A 20,251-nucleotide genomic window follows, 5' to 3' on the forward strand; every position below is an offset into this window, starting at 1 on the left:
CAAACTGGCTTAACAACTATAGCCACGCTCAGGGTATATGTGAAATACACTCACAGCAAATTAGGAAACTGAATTATGAGGCACTTGATCTGAATATGAGATGAAACTCTTAAATCAGGCATGTTAACTACAACCTCCCCAGGACAGAAGTTTTTTCTTTGCCTTGCCTCATGGGTACAGAGAATAAGGAAACCTCCTCTTATGACTAGCTCTCTCAACTCTGAACAAGTCACTTAAACCTCTGACTTTCATTATTACTCTCAGCAAGAAAAGAACCACACAGCTTTCTAGGCTGAGTCCTCAAGAATTGCACGCAAATGACGCAACTTATGTGAAAGCAGTGGGGAGAGACATGGGAACAGGTAAACTCCAGACCCTGCAGCATTTTGAGCTCAGCCTGGACCCTCTCAATAAGCAGGGAATTTACAGATAGGTGTTACCTTCCTGCTCTTCTGTTTGTTCCTGCATGTGCTTCTCAAGCATCTGATAGATGGAGAACCAGTGCTTGGTGGATTTCTCAGTGTGGCGCTTCATGGTATTGTCCAAACTCATGGACCAGCAGCTGAAACGGGGGAGAAGAGGCTGAGGGGGCATTTAAGGGAACCCACTGAAATATCTCAAATCACAGAAGCAGGAGATAAGTGTTCACTCTTCTCTCCTTCCAAGTGGAGACGGAGAAGCTGCCTGGGTGCTGCCTCTGGGATGTATGCTGTTATCTGGCCTCAGGTCATTTTAACGCCTCTGTGATTAATGACTGGAAAGCACATTCTCTAGCTGACCTACTACACAAACCATCCAAAGACGATGTCCCTACCGCGTAAGTTGGGGACAGGAGGGAAGTCACTCACTTCAGTTCCAGTTTACGCCAACGGATGATCATCTGACTGACCAAGTCAAGGTGCTTCCGCAGAGAGAGAGCTCGACTTGCATTCTCCTCCCAATCCTGAAGAAACAAAGAAAAAATTTATTATGGCCATTCATCAGTCCCCTGATCACCTCCTCCCTTAGGAACATCCTGGACTTGACTCGAGTGAAGACCACTGGGACCTTAAACATCTTTTACACAGATCTACAGTAACGCATTTACATTCCACTTATCCAGCTTCAAGTTCTTCCTGGTCACTTGACAACCGCCAGCAGAGCTGAGCCGAGAGGGAGGCAAAAAGCACAGGGTTTGGAGACCCAAGTCTGAATCCCTGCTGTTAGTTGCATGACCCCTCTGAAGTTCAGGGCCCCAACCTGAAATTCAGGGAAGGCCCAGACACTCCAGAGGCTGACAGGCTGATGGGTGATGACTGCAGGCATCTAGCTGGTCTGAAGGCCAACCTGGAAGTCCTGCCAGCGAGCCCTCAGGACCGGTGGACACTGCCCCCCTGAGAGAACAGTAGAGGCAGGTTCCCCCGGTGCCCCATGGAGACAATGGCTTCACTTGTAATAATCTGACCTTATGCCAGAAAAACCAAGGAGGCACACCCTTTTCCAACTCAAACTATAACATCCTATCCCTCTAATAATAAAGGTGTCATAAGAGAATCTCTTTTCAGTTGATTACAAACTAATATGAGGACTAGAGAGAGAATTATCTCACCTGTGCCTTTGCCAGAAGGATCTCTAAGCCATTCAGGAACTTTGAGATGGGGCTGGAAAGTGGGAAACTACGAATTCTGTCCATTACAACCAGCAGCTGCAAGGGAAAAAGATGTGGGCAACCTTGTGGGGCAACCAACCACCAAAAAGTTAGAGGTACTGAAGAGAGGCCTGATTGGGAGTCTCATGCAAAGGCCCTGCTTCGCAAACACTTATGGAAGCTGTGGATGAAACTTCCAGGGCTGCAGACCTTGCCAGAGATAAATACTTTATCTGTTGCATTACTCTGGAAATAAGATCGAGTCTGATAAAATAATCACTTGTTTACTCTCTGTTATCAAGAGTTATTTCAGGAGTTCCCGTCGTGGAGCAATGGTTAATGAATCCGACTAGGAACCATGAGGTTGCAGGTTCAATCCCTGGCCTTGCTCAGTGGGTTGGGGATCCGGCGTTGCCACGAGCTGTGGTATAGGTTGCAGACTCGGCTCGGATCCCGCGTTGCTGTGGCTCTGGCGTAGGCTGATGGCTACAGCTTCGACTGGACCCCTAACCTGGGAACCTCCATATGCTGTGGAAGCGGCCCTAGAAAAAGGCAAAAAGACAAAAAAACAAAACAAAACAAAACAAAAAAAACAAGAGTTATTTCAGAATTAGCTGAAGATCACAGAGCAGCATCAGAGTTAATTTGCCAATCCAGAAAAATCCAGGTCCTTGCTAGTATAAGGATGAGCCTGGACAAAGGGAGCAACACAGCAGCATTTCAATACAGGAACAGCAAACCCTGGACAACAGATAAAATCAGCAGAATCTCAAAACATCATCCACACAACAGCAATACAAACTGGCACAACCATCCTAGTGCCTAGTGACTAGCGCCTCCCCCCACAGTGAGGTTCTGTAAAGCTCTGTATGCATGTCCCATTGGGCAAGGTAATGCCCTGAGGACAGTGAAAGGCTGCCTCCTCAACTCTGCCCTACCTGCTCCAGCGCCGGGTGTTCTGGCCAGTCCTGCAGCAGCCGGGTGACAGCCTCTGAGAAGCCTTGAAGCACAGGTTGGCAATGCCGAGCTTCTGGGACATTGGGGTGCTGATAGAAGTCATAGGGCCCATCGGGTCTCACTATCAGGTCTGAGGTCGCCTCCCCAAAGAGTGTGTTATGGGACAGGGTGCAGGCTAAAAGTTGGCTGCCGAGGAGTTGGTCATTCAGCTCAACTCCTGTCAAGTTAACAAGATCACAGTAAGGTCAGTATCAGGTTACAAAGAGATCAGTCAGCAACAAGCTGACAATGAACAACAGGGACTAATGAAGCAAGACACCACAACACCATTCACCCCCGAATCACACAAACTGTGACCCCCACAACACAGTGGTCACCAAAATCTGCCAACTTTCTGGGATATACACAGGAACTCAGAAACTGCCTACATGTAAATTAAGAGGGTGCAAAGTTAGGTCCGACGGATTCAAATTCCCAGTTTTTGTTGCTCTTCTTAGTAGGCAGAGTGACATTTAAAAAGCTTCCTTCCTACTTGCACAGAACAACTCATGAGGTCATGTAGGAAACCACATCAAGTCATATATCCTATGAGGTTAATTTCTGGGTTCCCACGCTGCTCCCAGGAAAATATCACCTCCTTGTTTTTTCCTCTAGCAGCTTCAGTGCTTTTCTAATGACTTCAGCTTTAGCATTGAAGCTGTTAAGAGGGAAACTGGAAATAATGCAAAGAAATGAGACCATTTAAACTAAGCCTATATCCTTATTTTCTTAATCTCTTTATAATAAAATATTCAAAGGATGAAAATCCATATTTATTGCAGAATTTTAATTTTTTGGAATTAGTCCTTGAAAAGCTAGAGAAATTCCATCAATAAGGAATTTCACCAAAAAAGGGAGATAATAGTTTTAACTGTGCCAGAGATAGTAATCACATCTATTTGTTTTGATTTCCCAAGAGCATAACAAAAGCAAACTTTCATACCCATCAGGGGGTAGAAGTGTGTCACAAGAGATGCCCCCGTCTGGTAGCAGGACAGAAACAGGCTGAGGTAGTGCTTTGTCCCGTGTGGCGGCGGAGTCTGCTGGTACCAGAGGGACCGGGCAAAGCTGAGGCACAGCTGCTGGTGTATGAGCATCACCGCCTGCATTGAGCTCTGGGACAGGAGGGCCGGATCTGTAGGGGTCTCCTTGTCTTGCCCATCTGAAGGTTCCCTCTTCTCCTCTAGTGTTGGTTCTACCAAAATATCTGCAAAATCCTGTAAATAGCATTAGAGCAACTGAAATTTCAAAATTCAAAATTCAATGGTTCTAATCACATTAAAGAGAGGGGGAAAGATGGCGTGTGAATGAACAAGAAAATGAAGTAGCAAATTACATACATTTAGATAGATTATAAAACCATTCAAAGGGATGTAACAGTGTTGAAGGTTGGTTACAGAGCATATCCTAAGTGTTCCCATCCCAAGGAAAAAAAGACTTTTTCTTTGACACTGTTATTTATGACATGATGGATGGTAATGGAATGTACTGTGGTCATCACCTCATGATGCACCTAATGACAGATCATTATTGTGTACATAAACTTATACAGTGCTGTATATACAAGCATTGTATAAATTACATATCAATAAAACCAGAAGAGGGGAAAAAAAAGGGAAGATGTGTGGTACCAAAGGAATTTGTTCCCAACAGACTGCCCACCACCACTCAACCTTTTCATGCAGCGGAAACTGCTTCCTGAACTCCCGTTCTTCCTCCTCCTCCTCGCTCAGGGCTGTAGTGGAGTTCCTGTTCTTGTATCTGTACAGGCTGCTTTCCTGCTCAGCCTTCTCTTGAGCTATGCGTTCCTGTTCATCCCACTCATTGATGATTTCCTGAAAAATCACACATTCGGAAGGAAGTTTATTTGCCTTTGCTGAAGCATTTACAGTGAACAACTTGCCATCTCTTGATTTCTCATGAGAACAAAAGTACCCTGGTTCAAAAACAAGTAAATGTCAATATCCAAGAAACTAAATTCCATGTAACAGACAGCAAAGGGGCTTTGTGTTCAAACTGTATCTGCAGTAACCTGAGTTTCCTAAATCTCCCTTTGCTGTGATGTTACTATTTACAAGTATAAACACTGGCTGTAGGAGAAAAGAGTGCTCCGCTTTAAGGACAGGCTCAGGTTCGGCAATGTGAGGGTGTGATGCAAACTGAACCTGGGGTTCAGAAAAGGGAAACCTGGGCTGGGGGCTGTGGGGCCAAGGGGAACCAATCAGGCAAAACTGGGTGATACCTTACCAGACATTCCTTCAATTCCCTACTAATCTCTAAAGTCCTCCAACTGGCAAAAGCTATAAAGAAACTACCCACTATTCAGATGAGGTCAGGCGCATTCAGGGTGGTATGGCCATAGACCCACCTGCTATTCAGAACTGAAGAAAAAGCACATACCATTCAGGAAGACAATCTGTAGTAAAAGCCCTAAGCAAGCAGTTAACCTTTGTCTCAGAAATTCTGTTTTCTAGAATTTTTACCCAAAGATTCAGCTTTAAGACTCTTCCAAGATTAGACAAAATCGGGCGCATTCAGGGTGGTATGGCCATAGAAGCAGTTTCAAGACTCTTAATGGCATCGGTTTCTGATGGTTTTTTATCCCCCTCCGAAATAGCAGGAAATTTTTACATACAAATATAAATATGTAGTGATAGGAACTGACCTGTGGGAAAGGACTTACTCACACATACAACAGAAAAGCAGCCAGCCACTAAATACGATACAGGGGGAGAGTACCATAATCACAGGGGACATAAACACTGGATTTTTAGCTACTGGATTTATAAAGGTGAGTTATAGAACAGAGTGGACTTCCTTAGTGGTTTGCAGGGCTCTAGTGATGTGAGGACATGTCTTGGAAACCATAGAGGGGATAGCTTTGTCCTTTTATCTGTTAATTACTGGATCACTATGCTAAGATTTATATCTTTAAAAGGGTTCTACCCACTTCCACCACCCCAAAAAAGTAAACCACTGGGGCAAATGGTTTTAAAAAATTTAGAGGGAGTTCCCGTCGTGGCGCAGTGGTTAACGAATCCGACTAGGAACCATGAGGTTGCGGGTTCGGTCCCTGCCCTTGCTCAGTGGGTTAAGGATCCGGCGTTGCCGTGAGCTGTGGTGTAGGTTGCAGACGCGGCTTGGATCCCGCGTTGCTGTGGCTCTGGCGTAGGCTGGTGGCTACAGCTCCCATTTGACCCCTAGCCTGGGAACCTCCATATGCCGAGGGAGCGGCCCAAAGAAATAGCAACAACAACAACAACAACAACAAAAAGACAAAAGACAAAAAAAAAAAAAAAAAAAAAAAAATTTAGAGTCTCACAGACATACACTGACAGATACACACACATATAAGCAAGCCTAGAGTGGAACACACCAACATTTTAACAGTTTACACAGCTTTAAGTGGTAGAATTTAATAATTTTCCTTATACGTATTCTTTTAATTGTCTACAATGAGAACAAATTGCTTTTGTTGGTAAGGGATAACAGAAATTATTTCCTTGTGTGTGTGTGTGTGTGTGTGTGTGTTTGTGTGTCTTTTAGTGCTGCACCTGCAGCATATGGAGGTTCCAAGGCTAGGGGTCGAATTGGAGTCGTAGCTGCCGGCCTACACCACAGCTGCAGCAATGCGGGATCCAAGCCATGTCTACGACCTACACCATAGTTCACAGCAACCCCAGATCCTTAACCCACTGACTGAGGCCAGGGATCAGACCCACATCCTCATCGATACTAGTCGGGTGTGTTAACCGTTGAGCCCCGACGAGAACTCCCCTATTTTCTTAAATGTTAATAAAAGCTGATAAAGTTACAGGCAAAACTTACCATAAACAAAGTCAAAAAACAACCAACAAACAAGGATAAAATATTTGCAGTGTATTACAAATAAAGGGCTACCCTGGGCCCAGGAGCTTTGATGTGCTGCAGGTGCAACCATAAAAATTAATTCGTTAAAAAATAAAAGACTAACACCACTAGTAATTTTTTTAATCTCTTGAAATTGAGGGTCAGGAGTTCTCTGGTTGCTCAGCGGGTTAAGGAGCTGGCATTGTCACTGCTGTGGTACAGGTTGTTGCTATACATGGGTTTATACCTGGTCTGAGAATTTCCATATGTTGTAGACATGGCCAAAAAAATTTTTATTTGAAAATTTTTTCAAAAATTGAAGGAAAAATGTCCCTAAGCCTTATGGTTAAATGGGAAAAAGAAAGGAAAAGACGCTAGATTCCCATGCTCTCTCAACTACACCAGGCAGTGGTGTCTTAGAGGCGCCCTGCCTGTGCCCAGTTCCCTTCAGGAGGCGGGCTTACCTGACACACGTGTCTGAAGAGCTGCAGGGCCCGCTGGTCCAGCTCCCCCTTGCACAGCACATGGGACCGCAGGTACAGGAGGGCGTTGAGCAGCAGCTGCTCTCGGGTAGGGCAGAGCCCCTGGCCCTTGCCTTCTAGCTCCTTCCCTCCTGAGCGCTTGGAGATCAACTTCCCAAGGCCACGGAGCACCTCCTCTGACTTCACAGAACACAAAGCATCGGCGTGAGCATAGTAGGTGGGAAAAGTGGGGTCCACTGATGGGAAAGCCAACAGGGATGTGGCCAAGGTACCCAGCCTGTCAGCACAGACCACGTTGCCATGGAGCGAGGCATGGACCTCGCAGGCCACTAGCCGCATGCCATGCTGCAGCTGCAGGATGGATGCCTGCAACGGGGCCACAGAGTCTGGGTACAGGGCGTATTCCTCAGCCAGCCGCTTCCTGAACTGGTGGTGTGACTGCTGCCAAGAGGCCTCCTCCTTCAGAAGGTTCTGGGCCACCTGGGCAGCACGAGGTCCATCCATGCAGAGGGCCTGCAGGAGCCGCGTGAGCAGGTCCTGAATGGCAGGAGCCTTGGCGATGCTGTTGACATAGTGGTGGATCTCCTGTACCAGGGACTCATACGCGGGCAGCTGGGGCCTGAAGGCCTGCTTCTTAGACAGGCTGCAGATTAAATTCTCCAGCTGATCAATTCTCTGGCGAAGCAATCTAAAGGCAAATTTTGACACGAAATGCAAATTCTGCCAGAGGAGAGGCAGTAAATCTAGACTGAGCCCTCAGGAAAAGAGAAGGAAGACAATTCAGCTACTGAAGCATAAAAGATGATATACTGACCAAAAAAAATGAAACTAGACTTTGATGATGAAAATGGGTAATAAATACACAGCATTTACCATGCGGGACACCTGTTGTTGAGCACTTTACATGTACATCTCATTGAAGTTGGCACTACTATCCTCCTTTTCTAGATTTGGCACTGAGGTTTTTTAAATGGCCTACCCAAGGTCTAAAGCCAAAGGGCAGGGACAAGGCTAGAGCTCAGAATCCACTACACTAAGCAGTATTTCCTAAGATCACAGATGCCCCCACAGCGCACATCTTTACATCCAACTCCTTCCATGATGACAGTAAGCTCTGGTCTCAACCCTCCTGGCCCCATGCGAGTCCTCCTGTTCGTTTCACAGAGTATATATTTTTCCTGATCATAACCAGGGCTTTAAGAGCTATCTGCTTATGAAGTTCAGAGATGTAGATCATTATCTGTGCTTAACACAGTAATTATACTGAGAAGATCAACCCCAAGATGTCTTTTTGTTAAGAAGACTTAAGCCAATGATGGCCAACTCAAATATTCACTCTATTATGTTACCTGACGTGAGGATGAGCGTGACTGAGAAGGACTTCATCCTCCAGGTCTCTTCCAGTCTGCAGCTGGCATGAGAGGTTCCGGGTCTTCCACTCACACTGCAGCTGGTGTAGCTAATGGAAGGGGAGACACTGGTCTGCTGGGCCCAGCTAGGAGGAACAGGCCTGAGGGACAGGGTCCCAGGGGAAAGATAATGACCCAAAGCAGGGGGTGGGGAGAGTTGAGTAGAGATTCTGCTCCATCTACCTGGACCACTCACCTCAGGGCTGTCAGGTGTGAAACAACTGTCTCATTTATGCCAATGACCTTCTAAGTCTCTGCTGTAACAGCCTGACCTTCATCTCAACTAATGTAATTTTCCTTCTTCAAAATATAGAACTAGTGTATCACTATCTTAATGTATTCAGCTCCTGAGTTTGCTTAGAAATTCAAATAGCAAGAGGTACACCGCATTATCTGAATCGACTTGTTTCTTGAGTCTTGGATAACACACATCTAAAGCTCAAAACCTAACACTATACCCTGTCTAATGAAGTTACCCAAATTCAAATATCTGAAACTTAATTTGGGTACAGGGATCTGGACAGTTCCCTCTATGTTCTCCTGTTGTGCCTGCTGCCAGAGTTGCTTGGCAGATATGTCAGAGGGCTTGCGCCTACTCAGGAACTCTCAAAGAATCGCAGTCTTCAGAACACACTCCTGGAAGTTGCAGGACACCTTATGCAAAATCAGCCCTCGGTGCTCTGAGCACCTGAAGGCAAGTGAAAGTAGTCAAATACTGAACCCAAGCCCTTGCCTCCATACCTCCTCCTTGGCGTACTTGAGCTTGTATTCCCTCTTCACGGCAGGGTCGAAGCGTGCCTGGGGAAGCCAGGTCTGGATCTGGAGCAGGCCCAGGCTCACCCACAGGCTCCCACGGCGGGCAGGCTCGGGCACGTCCCGCTTACCCTCCCCCTCCCCAAACAAGTGGTGCAGGGAGGTGAGCAAGAGGCACAGCAGCTCCTGGGGTAGCACCTCCTGGCCGGCCATGTCCCCAAGAGTCTGGCCCACGTGCTGGAAGGCCTGGCTGTCCCCAAGCAACAGCTGCTCGCACTTTTGCATGTACTCCTGCCGCTGGGGCTCAGGGAGCAGCTCCGCCAGGCCGGCCAGGTGCCTGCACAACACCAGCCCCTGGAGCTGGGCATCTGTGCGTCTGTGGGGACAGGAAAGCACATAAGGGTCTACACCACAGCGACCACCATTCCTTTCCCGCACTATCACTCTTTCAGAAAATGACAAGACGGACTGTACTGCCCATACCTGGACGTGAATTTCTATTCTCATGTAATCTGACATGGTTTTCTAAGCACCACCCTCTTGATCACAACACACTTACAGCTGACAGAGGGGCCGACCAGCTAAGGAATTTCTATCATGGGCTGAAAACCTGTGCATCCAGCCAGAAAACACCTTTCTTCCACCCACCAGCACCAGCCACCACAGAAGCAAGCACTGACTGAGGCACCCACTACACGCTCTAGAGAAAAGACAGGAGCTGTACGGTCTTCACAGGGTGGGGAGGGAGTACCTGAACTCTGCTACTGAAGGGACAGCCATGTTGGTCCAAAGCACTGAGCTGATGTCTTGGAGCTGCTGGGCTCTCTCATCCCACTCCCCCAGGGTGACGTGTGAGGACGACAGGACAGGGAGGCCGCTAACATCCCAGGGACTTGCTCTACAGCTGCTGGTCAGGACTTCAAAGCAGCACTTGGAGAACACGGCTCTGCTGAGACTGGCAGGACCCTGACAGACGGAGAGGAGTCAGGGTACTTTTTAGAAGTTAATGAAAAGGGTTTCAACAAGCAGCACCAGGACCTTAAGGGGACAAAGAGAAATTTTTAAAAAGGAGATTCGGGCTGCTAGGAACAGGTAAACATCAGCCTGAGACAGAAGCAGAAAGGCATGATTCGGGGAGTTCCCGTCGTGGCGCAGTGGTTAACGAACCCGACTAGGAACCATGAGGTTGCAGGTTCGATCCCTGCCCTTGCTCAGTGGGTTAAAGATCCGGCGCTGCCGTGAGCTGTGGTGTAGGTTGCAGACGCGGCTCGGATCCAGCGTTGCTGTGGCTCTGGCGTAGGCTGGTGACTATAGCTCTGATTCGACCCCTAGCCTGGGAACCTCCATGTGCCGCGAGAGCGGCCCAAGAAAATGGCAAAAAGACAAAAAAAGAAAAGAAAAGAAAAGAAAAGAAAGGCAGGATTCGGTCAGGTGCAGTGGGCCTCTGAAGGATCCCATTCTCTAGGAACGAGAAGCAGAGGGTGCTTCACTCATGAGGTAGAAAACCCCTCAAACCTGGGCATCAGGGCAGCAGAGCTGGGGGCGCACCACAGGAAGGTAAGACTTGGAGGCAGGGAAAAGAGTTGAAAGATAAATCTAAGACAGGGACAAGCCTGTACTCCTCAGGACTGTTAATGTGTGACACAGAAACAGCTGTCCATGACAAAGGGTTAGGGGGTCAAATATATATAACAGCAAACACTAACTCTATGCAACTCTTGGGGATGTATATGGTTTAAGATTATAGGATCTGAGAGATGTTTACGCTAAATAAATCAATTTTGATACAGCAATAAAACAGAACTGAACACAAAAAATAAACCCAAGAACATTTGTAGGAATAGGTATTATGACAGAGGTAGTATTTCAAATGAGATGAGATGAAATGAGATGAAATGAAATGAAAGGATGAACTACTCAAAATGGTTAGTACTGCTTTTGGATACACCTGTTTCTTTAAAATAAAAAATTTGCACTCCCACCTCACAAAACAAGATATCCAGACTAAATTAGTATAAACATGAGACAAAAACAAAAAATATAAGCAAGTGGTTTTTACCTCTATGGGTAGTAAAGGAAGACTTATTTAACAAGCATGATAACAAAGCAAGAAAGTAGAAAGGGATGGGTATATTTGAAAAGAAAACACTATAAAACTTGTGTGATATAAGAAAAACCATTTCCAAATTTGAGAGGCAACAGAACACTTGAGATATACTCCCAATCAGGAGCTCCCATTACGGCTCAGAAGTAACAAACCTGACTAGTTTCCATGAAGACAAAGGTTCAATCCCTGGCCTCACTCAGGGGGTTAAAGGATCTGGTGTTGCCGTGAGCTGTGGTGTAGGTCACAGACAAGGCTCAGATCCCATGTTGCTGTGGCTGTGGCTGTGGTGTACGCTGGCAACCTACAACATTTAACCCACAGACCAAGAACTTCCATATGCTGTGGGTGCAGTCCTAAAAAAAAAACAAGAGAAAGTATAGTTCCAATTATATGTTAGGTAAAGGTTTACTATCCATGATATATAAAGAGATCTTCAATAATAAAATGATAATTAACTACCCATTTTAAAAAGATGAGCAATAAATATGACTGTAAAACTCAGAGAAAGAAGTAAAAAATGATCAATATACATATATGTAAAGATGTTCAATCTCAATAATAATCAAGGAAATCCAAATTAAGATGAGATTTTAAAAAACTGTATGACTGGGAGTTCCTGTCGTGGCGCAGTGGTTAACAAATCCGACTAGGAACCATGAGGTTGTGGGTTTGATCCCTGGCCTTGCTCAGTGGGTTAAGGATCCAGCATTGCCGTGAGCTGTGGTATAGGTTGCAGACGCAGCTCGGATCCCGTGTTGCTATGGCTCTGGCATAGGCCAGCAGCTACAGCTCCGATTAGATGGGAAGCTCCATATGCTGCAAGTGGGGCCCTAGAAAAGGCAAAAACAAAACAAAACAAAACAAAACTGTATGACTGGCAATAAAATATTAGTAACACCTAGTGTTGTAAAGAGAGGGAAACACAGGATTTATGATAAGTGAAATATGCTCCAGCCCAAGCCTTCCATGGCCATCCCCATGTCACCATCTCCTAGAAGGTTTACAAAGGGAAGAAACACAAAAACCTACTTTCCTAGACATTCTGGTAATATTTATAAATATCTTTAAACATGCAGACACTTTGGCCATGGGTTAAATTCCAATTCCTGTCACACATCCACAGAAAGGCTTATACAAGGGTAGTTGATACAGGTATGCTTATTAAAGGGAGGAGGAGAAGGCAAGAAACCTTGATGCTTATCAACCATACAGTGATTAAATGCATTCTGGGAAATTAGTACAATGAAATACCTTAAAAAGAATAAGCTAGAATGAGGGCTCCAAATTTCCATGACATATTATGTCAACAAAGAAAGTAGCCTTTTGTTTACATACATATTAAACATAAAAAAAATATGTTAACAGAAGGACGCACAGCAGAGTGGCTATTTCTAGTGAACTCTACATCATGTATATGTATATAAATACACATATATCATAATATATTGTGTGTACATGTATATGTACACACACATGCATATACACACATGTGCATATGTTTCCATACTGTTTAAAACTTATAATTAGAAAAAAATGATTCAATTAGAAAAGAAATTAAAGACTTTCTGTTTTTACATTAATTTAGGATTTTCCAAACCATTTAAGATGGAATATCTTTTCTGAAGATACACTTATTAATATCCTGGAGAAAATAAAGTATTGAAATGACTTATTTAGTCACTGCTCTATCCTGGGAATAAATGTTTACTGCTAGGTCCATTGAGAAATTTCTTCTGTCACCGTTCTTAAAATTTTATGCCAACAAACCTTTAATGTAGAGTCCAAAAGGGACTTCGGCACCTCCCTCTGCTGCACTCCAGGCAGAGGGCTCCACGTCAGCCAGTACTCTGGACTTGTGGTCACAGTACTGCTCCAGAAAGACATAAACGTGGAATTAAATAACTCGGACCACAAAGAGATCACTTCTTCAGCAGACATCTAGAGATAAAGGAATAATCAGATAAGAGAATATCTGAGAAAGATTCCATAAATCAAGTCATGAGGTCTGTCTTGTAAGACTCCCCATCTAAAACTAATGTGGGGAGTTCTCTTATGGCCCAGCGGGTTAAGGATCCAGAGCTGTCCCTGAGCACCTTGGGCTGCTGCTGTGGAGCAGGTTCAATCCCTGGCCTGGGAGTGGTAAAAAACAAAAACAAAAACAAACAAACAAAAAATCCTCATATTCTTAATTTTCTGCCACCTTGGTCAAGTCACTTTATTTATAATTTTATCAAACTAACATGAGAACTGCTTTTGTAAGATACATGAGAAGAGTTCCGTGTCCACTTGGGAGCACTGGGACACAGGTTCAATACCTGGCCCGGCATAGTGGTTAAGGATCCAGCATAGCCACAGCTGCAGCTTAGGTTGCAACTATGGCTCAAATCTGATCCTTGGCCCAGGGAAATCCATATACTGCCAATAAATAAATAAATAAATAAATAAAGGAAACTACTGGAGTTCCCTTGTGGTGCAGTGGGTTAAAACTCCAGCATTGTCACTGCTGTGGTACAATTTTGATCCCCAGCCTGGGAACATCCCCATGCCATGGGTGGGGAAAAGAAAAAGGAAAAAGAAACAAAAAAAAAGATACATGAGAAAGTATAGTTAAAATAATCACATAATTATGTGATCAAAGTAAATAAATAAATCATTACTAGCAAAAAAACTTAAGGTTGTATTAAGTTATACGAACTATAGTTTATCACTATTCACTATTAACTGTTACTCTCTGTAGAAGAGTAAAAACAATATATTTTAGAGCAAACTAAATATTTTAGCCTAATTTCACTGGAAATTAAATGCATTTCTCAACTCTGTCATAAGAAGAGCAATATCTAGGAAATTCCTTCAAAAAAACATGCAAGGTTAATTCAGATAAAACTTAATTCAGATAAAACTAGAGTTTTACAACACGGAATTTTTGAGATTAAATAAATAAAATGTTCTGTAACCAGTCTGCCATGGAAAATCTAATCAGCCCATAGTGTAAAGGTTTTTTTATTTGGATTTTGGTTTTTACCTTTTGACGGTGCACTAAGGCCCAAAGGTCTTGAAGCTCCTGGGGAGCAACCGGTGTGTGCTTAAGACAAAATGTGATGTGATGACTTAGCTCCTCGTCTATCTGGGGCTGCTGGTTTTTGCTGGACCTGCTCCAAAAATGAAGAGGGGGAGAGACTGGGCTGTGGACTAGCAAAGAACTACTGCTAGAAAACTTAAGGGAAGATGGAACACACACACAGAAAATTTATTTTAAAACCAGCGAGTAATTCTAGTGGGAAAGAACTCTTAGAATAGCAGTCAAAACAGGCAAAGTATCTTCAAGAAGTTTTGGCTTTTTCAAAAGTGGCAACTGACCTCCCCCCTCTGCCTCAGCAACTACTTCCCCTCAAGACAAGGCTGTGCTTTGTTTTACATGTAGGAACATGGAATAATTTAGCAAGAAAATAAGTTCCCTCAAAGGAAAGAAGGATGGCTCACCTTCTGAGACAGGCCTGGGTCATAAAATCTGCTGTTGCTTTGTACTGCCAAAGCACAGCCAGGTACTCCATTGCAGGCCACAGCTGAACACTCCTGGTGAGGTGGATTAAGGAGGTAAAGTCAGGCTGAGATAGGGAGGAAGCGTCACTGTGCTTCTTCTCCAGAAAACCAAGTGAAATTCCTTTGGCTTTTAGTTCCAAACACTGAGCATCCACAAGATTCTTCAATTCATCTGGACAAAAAGACACATAGTGGTGAGTAGGCAGGCTCAGATTCCCAACAGCCATGTGACCATGAGCTTATTAACTCAGTTCAACTTCACCTGAGCTTGAGTTTCTCATCTATTAAATAATGCTACTAACAACTGTACAATTTCAATGATAGAATTGAGGTAATACAAGTAAAGTTTAGTCCTACGCTTGACATTTACTTAGTGGTAAGTATTAGCAGGAAAAAAAGAAAAGAAAATCTAAAGGAAAAAAAAATTTAAACTTAATGGCTGCAGAGCAGAGGACATGCTTAGAACATCTGTCAGCTAGTCAAACTCCAGAGTATATTACCTGGGCTGACATCTTCCAAGATATTAGCTCTGAGGACCAACCCACAGGCCTGTAGGAGACTTTTCTTTAATGTCCATTCGGAAGCAACCACTTGGAGTCGCCTAACATCTTCCCTCCATCCACTCTCTCCAAGGGCGGGCAATCGCTCTTGGACCACAAGGGCTTTGTTAAAGACCTTTAGTTGTGAAAAACACTCTACCACCAGCTTGTCCTGAAACAATAAAACCCAGGAGAGCCTATTATAGAGCAGAAAAGTGGTTCTTTTTAGCAACCTATTCATGTCTGAAAAATTTAAGGATTTCCTTAATGCCTTTATAAAACAAAGAGCTGGCTTACTCCTGCCGCTCTTGGGAGATTTTACAGTAACAACTTTACAAGTCTATTCAGCCTTAAAAGTCTCAAGAATAAGGAAAACGATAACATTTAACAAGTCAGTTAACAGGACCCATGGAACATTTAAGAATTAAGCTTTGCAGGCAAGGCTGAGTCTAACTGAATGACAGTCCCCATGTTCCAAGAGAACTTCCAAACAAGTCAAATCTTTGTGTTTACCGAAGCCTTACCTTAAAAGGAAACGGTCGTCCCAGGAATTTCTGCAACTTCTTTACACCCGTAAATCCACCAGTTGGACTCCCCAAGCAATTCTGAATATGTTCCGAGACGGTCTGAACCTCTTTATAATATCTTTAAATAGGGAAAGAGGGAAATGCTGGATAGTAAGAGACATCACTTACATTCATCAATAGGCCAAGGGAACAAACCAAAGTAAAGCAAGAAGTAAGCTTCATCTCTAAACCTCCTCTCTTTAATATCAATACTGTAGATAGTGACACTATTACTCTAAGTAGGAGTCTTACTTGTCTTCATGGCTCATCAAGAGTTGAGGGATCTGACGGACCAAATGTTTTAAAACCCAGTGCCAATGAAGGGCAAGCAGAGCCAGGCCAGGGGCATCCACTTTTACCGTGTCGGCCACAGTCCAAAACCGGTCTCGCCACCGCACAGAACCCAAAATCTAAAAACGAAGCACACCAAAACTGCTCATAAACATGTCCCAGTAAAGGACACAAAACACAATACTAAACATACACACATTTAAAGATCTAGCATCCAACTGGAATATTTTTAGGGATATTAAGGCAGTCAGAGAAGGCAAAAAGATCTTTCTTCCTACTACTTCAAGTTCAGAGCTAATAGAGAAAACGGAATTACTGGGTCATGGGGTAAGTGTACATGTAATGCTATAAGAAACCACCAACTTCTTTGCCAATACTTGCTGCTATTAGCGATTTCAATTTTAGCCATTCTGGTCGGGGACACCTCACTCTGCTTTCAATTTCTATTTCCTTGATAACTAAGGATGTTGCAATTTTTCCAGTTCTTACTGGGCATTCGTGTCTTCTAAGAAGCATCTATTTAAATACTCTTGCTCATTTTTTAAAATGGGCTATCTTGTTTATAAAATTTGTATATGATTTGTAAAGAGTCTTCCAGTGTTTTCATTTTCTTAAAGCTATCTACAAAGAAGCTTTTAGTTTTGACAAAACTGAATTCATCAATTTTTTTTCTTTTGTGAAGAATGCTCTGAAATCTTTGCCCAGTCCTCAGGCTGTGAAGATTTTCCCCAATGTTTTCTTTGGGATGGTTCATAATTTTGGTCCTTATAGGTCAGTCTATAATCCATTTTGAGGCAACTTTTTTATATGGCATAAAGGTAGAGGAAGGTTCATTTTACTTTATTATATGGATTATCTGGTTTTTTTAATCACATTGCTGAATGAACTGTTTTCCCCATTAAACTATCCTAGTATATCTGCCCCCTCTCCAGTAAAATAGACTATATACGTGAGGGTCTATTTCTGAATTCTCTCTTTTGTTTCATTGGTCTATGTCTATCCTTATGACAATAACTACTGTTTCATAAATGTAGCTTTTTAATCAAATCAGGTATTCTAAGTCTCCAACTTTGCTGTTCCTCTGATTATGTATTTTTACAGCAAAGCAGTCTTAATTTTTATTTTTATTTTTTTGTCTTTTGTCTTTTTTTAGGGCTGCACCCATGGCACATAGAGGTACCCAGGCTAGAGGTCGAATGGGAACTACAGCTGCTGACCTAGGCCACAGCCACAGCAACGCAGGATCCCAGCTGCGTCTTCGACCTACACCACAGCTCACGGCAATGCCAGATCCTCAATCCACTGAGCGAGGACAGGGATCGAACCCACAACCTCATGGTTCCTAGTCGGATTTGTTTCCGCTGTGCCACGACGGGAACTCCTACAGCAAAGTACTCTTAAGATTAGCGATTCCTTTCAGGTATTATGATGTCAAAGCTATTTTCATCTCATTATTTGCCTTTTTCACTATGTTGACATTTGCACTAATGGTACCAAAAAGGGCGGGGGCGGGGATGTACAGAAAGACTGTGATTGGGTGTCTGGAAAACACTGTATGGAAGATGAAGGAAGTGAATGTGTTCAATTAAAAAAAACAAGAGTATTTGTTGATAAAATTCAAATTTTTAAGCAAAACCTAGAGCTTTGAAAAACTAAGAGCTTAACAACTGCCTAATACTTTAATTTCTTATACCTAAGATTTTTTTTGATGAGGTTTGTGAAAATTTTTCACGAACGTGACTTTTTAAACTGATTATTAAAAAGTTAAATACACTGACATTTGGAAGATCTGATAACTCACTGAACAATATTTTCCAAATTACCAGTCCTACAAATACACACAAGAGTAGAAGTCCATCCAGAGTACAAGCTAGAACAATGGATTTGAACGCATGGCAAGATCAGTGATATTTTATCAGTTTTCACATTACAAATAGCCTTTATAAAACTACCACCTATCATGTCATGGTATACAATCAAAGAAGTGTATTCACAATTATGTGAAATGTTTATTAAAATATTCCTCCCTTTCCAGTCTCTTAACCACATGAAATAGGCCAGTCTTTCTTCATGTAAGTCAACCCATACCCACACGAAAGAGACTGAGTGCAGGAAGTGTGGGAATCCAGCTTCCTTTTGTGAAGCAAGACACTTCACTGTAAAGCCAGATTTGCAGAAATGGAAAACAGTTCCACTCTTGTTTTAGAAAAAGATTGCTTTTCATTAAAAATGTTATTCACATTAACATGAAATGAATTTGCCACTGTTGTTTTTAAACAGATTAATAAACACTTTCTACATTTTGCAGATTTATTTCCTAACTTGTAAATACTGATATATGTAACCACATAAACAAAAATTCTTTGAGATCTTGGATAACTTTTATGACTATAACTTAGGGTCTTGAGACTAAGACATTTAAGATCTACAATTCTAGTTTACCAGAATTATTAGAACTTCTCTGGATTCAAACCCACTGTTATTATTATTTTAAAAAACGGCCACACCTGTGGCATATGGAAGTACCCAGGCTTGGGGTCAAATTGGAGCTGCAGTTGCCAGCCTACACCACAGATTGCAGCAGCAAGGCCAGATCCTTAACCCACTGAGTGAGGCCAGGGATCAAACCCACATTCTCAAAAACACTATGATGGGTTCTTATCAAAAATACTATGTTGGGTTCTTAACCTGCTGAGCCACAATGGGAACTCCAGGATTCAAACCCAATTTAGCCTATATGTGCTAATCATGTTTAAGAAGGCTTAAATACAGGTTTGAAGGTGATGGATATGTCCACTGTCATGATTGTGGTAATGGCATCACAGATGTATATATGTTAAAACATATAAAACTGTACACTTCAAATATCTGCACTTTATTTTATGTCAACTGTACCCCCATAAAGCTTTAAAATATGTGTATATATTTAAAACTCTTAAGAACAATTTCTCAAGTAATACTGGACATAGAACAACACTGAAGTTAGTCTTGTCCCTAAGAATCTTTACAATAAGAACAGGTGCATCTCCTCACCTTGTTGACACTGGCATTAGACACCATGCTCTGGGAGGACTGTGCCCAGAGCAGGATTAGCGCATCACAAAGTTCAAAGAAAGCAGCAAGATTGACCACGATTTCATGGGGCAGGCTGTGATAGCTCTCTGGATCTTGGAGTTGGTATAAATAAAATAAGAACATTCTATCAGACTGAAATTAAATCTCTGGACATTTTCACAATCAACAGTCATCTAGAGCTTAACGTTATACTCAATACAAAGGTCAGTTTAAAAGTCAAAACTGAACACAAATATTTGCCCATTATTATTAACTTAACCAAGTTAGGAATGTCTATCTAGAGATGCTGATAATGTCTTAAATGAAAAGAAAGAAAAAAGTATTTGTTTAAATATAAAACAAAGTCTAAATGACTGGATGGGTAAATAACATAGACATGAGAAGACATAACTGAATTTCCTATTCAGTAGTTGCTGCTGCAAGAGTAGACATTTTTCTTTTCATGCTCTGTTAGTCTGAATATTTTCTAAGAAATACAGTTATCCTTTCAATTAAAAAAAATAGAAGAGGAAGGAAGAAAGAATTTATAACCAAATGCCTATGAGCTCATAATTTTGAGCCAACAGACTTAGGTTTCAAGGTCTAACTCTGCCACTTAAGAGATGTGACCTTGAGCATCTCTGTGCCTCCCTCTCATTCACCTTGAGCATCTCTGTGCCTCCTCTCCTCACTTACCTCCGCATGGCTGCTACAAATGAGATCAGGAACATATGAAAAAGCACTTAGTCAAAAACCGAATAAAGAAAGATGTTCAAAATCAGGCCAGCAAGGAGTTCCCGCCGTGGCTCAGTGGTTAACAAATCTCACTAGCATCCATGAGGACAGAGGTTTGATCCCTGGCCTTGCTCAGTGGGTTAAGGATCCAGCAAGGCTGTGAGCTGTGGTGTAGGCTGGCAGCTACAGCTCCAACTGGACCCCTAGCCTGGGAATCTCCATATGCCACGGGTGCGGCCCTAAAAAGCAAAAAAAAAAAAAAAAAAATCAGGCCAGCAAATCAAAAGGAATAAGTTAGTAACA

General features: G+C 42.9%; 1 protein-coding gene across 7 annotated transcripts in view; it reads right to left on the reverse strand.

Moving 5' to 3' along the window:
• The window catches only part of MDN1 (midasin AAA ATPase 1), a 166,654-nt gene that overhangs the window by 43,914 nt on the left and 102,489 nt on the right, over positions 1 to 20,251 (reverse strand). For 6 of the 7 annotated variants that reach the window (XM_084960086.1, XM_084960067.1, XM_084960075.1 and 3 more), the window contains 17 exons: positions 19,193 to 19,326; positions 16,121 to 16,278; positions 15,827 to 15,947; positions 15,264 to 15,474; positions 14,704 to 14,935; positions 14,246 to 14,372; positions 12,991 to 13,161; positions 9,868 to 10,082; positions 9,105 to 9,492; positions 8,304 to 8,413; positions 6,937 to 7,642; positions 4,297 to 4,458; positions 3,567 to 3,840; positions 2,566 to 2,801; positions 1,589 to 1,684; positions 849 to 943; positions 441 to 562 (listed from right to left, as the gene is read on the reverse strand). In XM_084960086.1, the coding sequence (XP_084816212.1) occupies positions 441 to 562; positions 849 to 943; positions 1,589 to 1,684; positions 2,566 to 2,801; positions 3,567 to 3,840; positions 4,297 to 4,458; positions 6,937 to 7,642; positions 8,304 to 8,413; positions 9,105 to 9,492; positions 9,868 to 10,082; positions 12,991 to 13,161; positions 14,246 to 14,372; positions 14,704 to 14,935; positions 15,264 to 15,474; positions 15,827 to 15,947; positions 16,121 to 16,278; positions 19,193 to 19,326 (3,558 nt within the window). Of the gene's footprint in view, positions 1 to 440; positions 563 to 848; positions 944 to 1,588; positions 1,685 to 2,565; positions 2,802 to 3,566; positions 3,841 to 4,296; positions 4,459 to 6,936; positions 7,643 to 8,303; positions 8,414 to 9,104; positions 9,493 to 9,867; positions 10,083 to 12,990; positions 13,162 to 14,245; positions 14,373 to 14,703; positions 14,936 to 15,263; positions 15,475 to 15,826; positions 15,948 to 16,120; positions 16,279 to 19,192; positions 19,327 to 20,251 lie in introns of those variants that run through there. The other variant, XR_014805773.1, reaches the window with a different exon arrangement.

This window comes from Sus scrofa, chromosome 1 (assembly GCF_054392235.1).
Source record: "Sus scrofa isolate SSC_HxYL_T2T_F1_AM1 chromosome 1, Sscrofa_HxYL_maternal_Yorkshire_Landrace_v2.0, whole genome shotgun sequence".
In the NCBI taxonomy this organism is placed as follows: Eukaryota; Metazoa; Chordata; class Mammalia; order Artiodactyla; family Suidae; genus Sus; species Sus scrofa.